General features: G+C 65.4%; 1 protein-coding gene across 2 annotated transcripts; it reads right to left on the bottom strand.

Annotated features, from left to right (window-relative positions):
* Window positions 1–1,336: 1,336 nt before the first annotated feature.
* SOX21 (SRY-box transcription factor 21) lies at window positions 1,337–2,167 on the bottom strand. 2 transcript variants are annotated; one of them, XM_062195279.1, is made up of 2 exons: window positions 1,731–2,167; window positions 1,337–1,664 (listed from the first exon to the last, which is right to left on the bottom strand). In XM_062195279.1, the coding sequence occupies exons 1-2, from the start codon at window positions 2,165–2,167 to the stop codon at window positions 1,337–1,339; spliced, it is 765 nt and encodes a 254-aa protein (XP_062051263.1). The 2 variants fall into 2 exon arrangements, with proteins under 2 accessions (XP_062051263.1, XP_062051262.1); XM_062195278.1 differs by having other exon boundaries at window positions 1,337–2,167.
* Between the last annotated feature and the right edge of the window lie 1,383 nt (window positions 2,168–3,550).

Genomic DNA, 3,550 nt, shown 5'->3' with positions numbered 1-3,550 from the left:
TATTTAAACTTTTTAAAACTTTATATTACATGAAGCCAAAATGAAACTAAATACATGTTAGCCAACTTCATTCACAAACATTAGTCAAAATATATACATTTAAAAAGAAACGAAAAGCTATAATTGAGGAAGTTTTTTTTCCCTAAAGATGCGTTTTATCATAATTTGCAAATGAATTGCAGGTGAGCTTAAAAAAAAATCAGGGAGGGAACTCCAAAACACATTAAAACAGTTCAAGTGGGGGAAGAAATGCTAGCTGAAAATGAGAGATTTGTCAAAAACAATCCAGTTTTGCTAAATAATAAATATATAATTACCACTCAGACAAAAAAGTCTGATTTAATCTTAGATAAAATTGCGACTCCGAAATCGTTCCGCAATCTTTAAAAGTTAACTCTTAACATCTGCTCAAAATGCTTTTGAGTCTAAAACCGACTCAAATCTAGGGCAACGAAAATAACACATTTGCCAAGACTCAATGGTTTCACCGACATATACACATTTACAACCCGAAGGTGGACTCAGCCGCAAGGGCGGAAAACGGAGTGGAGCCTTTTCCCCTGTTTGTAAACGGTGTCAAAAATCCGAGCCCGTGGACTCTGGGCGAATTTTCTAGTAGTTTTTTTTCTTTAAAGGGAGACAATCCAATGGACAACTTTGATCTCACTTGGTATCTGGTCGGCGTTTCTCGCTCGCGGGGAAGAGCGTTCGCTCCGATTTGCATACGGCCTGATAAACAAAAGCACCCGCGGTCCGCTCCCGTACCAAAGGCCAGGCTGGAGCGGGCCACCGGTCACGGACGGACCGGTCTGGGGGCCCTGCTCCGGGGAGCAGAGCTCTGCAAAGTTCACGCGGCGCAACGAGGGAGCGAGCGCTCCGAGGCATCTCTGGCGCGCACGCCAGCCATTTCCGACCCCGCGCTCGGGAGCGAGGGCAGGACACACACCGCGGGCCGGGGAGCGAGAGTGAGAAACACGCGCGAAATGGACCAGGCAACTCCCAGCACACCAAACGGTTAAGGCCAGCATGTCAGAGAAATCACTCCTGCACCCCCGTGGTCCAAAACGCAACAGGTTCCGAAGTGCAAAGCCAACACCAGCTGCAGCCGGGCCCAACAGCCCTGTCTCCGGGGGTTCTGCGGGAAGCGCGGGTCTGCCACGATCCCGGGCGCCCACGCGCGCCCTCGCCCCGCGCACTCGCGCGCCGACCGGCCCTCGGCCTCCGCCTGGCACCTGTCCACCCACACCCGCCCCGCCGCCCGGGGCGCGGGGCCGCCGGCTCGTACCTATACATATGTACACGCGGGCACAGCGGTCCTGCGAGGCGGCCCGCGGGGTCATAGCGCGGCGGCGTAGGCCGCGGGGTAAGGGTCCAGCTGGGGCTTGCCCATGCCCGGCAGCAGGATGTAGGCGAGCGGCGGCTGCAGCCCGGGGCTGGGCCACGCGCTGCAGTTGCACGGGATCATGTAGCCCGGGTTGCCCGGGCTGGGGTGCGAGTGCGTGTGCCCCCCGGCGGCCGCGGCCGCCGCTGCAGCCGCCGCCGCCGCCCCGTGGAAGGCGCCGGCGCCCGCGGTCGGGTAGCCCAGCGACGACGCGTACGGGAGGCCGGACGACGACGACGAGATCTCTGCCATCTTGGAGCCCAGGTCGAGCAGCGAGTAGGGGCTGCCCGCGGCGGCGGCGGCGGCGGCCGCGGCGGCCGCGGCGGCCGACTGCGGGAAGAAGACGCGCGCGGCAGCGGCGGCGGCGGCGGCGGCCGCCTTCTCGGGGTTGGCGAGCAGCGACTCCGGCACCAGGCCGCCGCCCGCGCCCGCGTGCAGCCCGGCGCCCGCCTTGAGCGCCGGGTGCTCGGCGTCGGCCACGCCGCCCAGGCCGTAGGGCACGGGGAAGGCGAACTTGTCCTTTTTGAGCAGCGTCTTGGGCTTGCGCCGCGGCCGGTACTTGTAGTCGGGGTGCTCTTTCATGTGCATGGCGCGCAGGCGCTTGGCCTCGTCGATGAACGGCCGCTTCTCCGCCTCGGTGAGCAGCTTCCACTCGGCGCCCAGCCGCTTGCTGATCTCCGAGTTGTGCATCTTGGGGTTCTCCTGGGCCATCTTGCGCCGCTGGGCCCGCGACCACACCATGAAAGCGTTCATGGGCCGCTTGACGTGGTCCACCGGCTTGGACATGCTCTCGCCGTGCCGAGGCTGCACCGCGCCGCCGCCGCCGCCGCCGCCCGGGCCCTCGCCCCCGGCCCGCAGGAAATCAATGTTGGCCGCGCGCGGGACGCCGCTCCCGCGCGGGAGGAGGGGGCCGGGGCCCCGGCCCGGGGCCGCGGCGCGCCGCCGGCTTCCCTGACGTCTCCGGCCGGGACACTGTTGTAAGTTCTCCGGGGCGCCCCCGGCCCGCGGGGGCAGTTGGCCTCTTGCTCCCTTTCCGTCCTTCCTCTCCGGCGACGTCGGCTCGCGAGGTGCCCGCGGGGAGCCGCTGCCTCCCCTCTCTCAAGTGCAAAGCGGCCGCGAAAGTTGCGTCGAAGGGACTGCACCCAGTGGAGCCGAGGAGCCCGCCGCCGCGTGCAGCCGAGTGCCAAAGGGGGCTCTCGGCGGCTGGAGTGTTTGGGTTCTCCTCGGTGACTTTCTCATTTGACAGAAGCCGATGGGGGTGGGGGGAGGAGGGGAGGTGGCCCCAGAGGAGGAAGAGGAGGGGGAGGCGGAGGAGGGTCCGGGCGCGCCACGGGAACGCACAGCGCAGCAATGGATATAAATACAAATACAGCCGCACGAGCGGGTCTTCTCCGACCCGGGCATGCAGGGCGCGCTGATGGGAATCGCCCCCCACCCCGAGCGGCTGGGGTTTGGGGAGTGGGGGGGTGCCGAGGAGTTGTCCCCCCTCCCCGCCAGCGCCTGCCTCGCGAGTCTTCCTCTCCGGCCACTGGACAGCAGAGGTGAGGAAAGGAGGCTGGATGAGGCCGGAGCTAGCCCAGGGTCACCCGGCCTCAGAGGCAACTCTCCCGGCTCTCCGAGGCGCCACGTCTTCCCGTCCGCGGGGCCATGCTGGCTCCGCGCGCTGCAGGCCGACTCGGGCTCCGGGATGAGGCCGGCGTGGAAGGCGGCGCGCCGGGCCCGGCCTGGGCCACGTCGCCTCCTCCCTTGCTCTCGGTCGCCGCCGGGCACTTGCAACTAAGTTCGCTCAAGTTTCCTGCGCCGCCGCCGCCGCCGCCGCGCCCCTCTCTCGGCGCGCTCGTCTCGGAGCGTGCGCCCGCCGGTGCGCCGCGCCCGGGGCCCCGCGCTCTCTCTTCGCTCTCCGGCCGCAGCCCAGCAGGCCGAGGTGCTGGAGGACAGGATTTAAGCAAAACGCGCCATCACCTCAGTTCGCAGGTCTGCGCTGGGGCCGCTCCCGCCTTCCCCACTCCGGCAGCGCAAGTGGGGCCGTTCCCGGCCCGGGCCGCCGCGCTGGCGCTCCGCGGGCGGCGGGAGCGCTCTGCTCCGGCTCAGGTGAGTGTCGCTACCTGCGTGTGTGCCCGCCCGCAGCCGGCGCTGGGTGTGCATGTCCAGCCGCGGCAGAGTGTGTGT

Source organism: Lepus europaeus, chromosome 6 (genome assembly GCF_033115175.1).
Source record: "Lepus europaeus isolate LE1 chromosome 6, mLepTim1.pri, whole genome shotgun sequence".
Classification (NCBI taxonomy): Eukaryota; Metazoa; Chordata; class Mammalia; order Lagomorpha; family Leporidae; genus Lepus; species Lepus europaeus.
Note: the sequence above shows the minus strand (reverse complement) of the source record. Positions and strands in the feature narration are given on the sequence as shown.

Excerpts from the sequence above, each read along its gene's own strand:
- SOX21 (XM_062195278.1), bottom strand. The coding sequence starts at position 2,167 with ATGTCCAAGCCGGTGGACCACGTCAAGCGGCCCATGAACGCTTTCATG.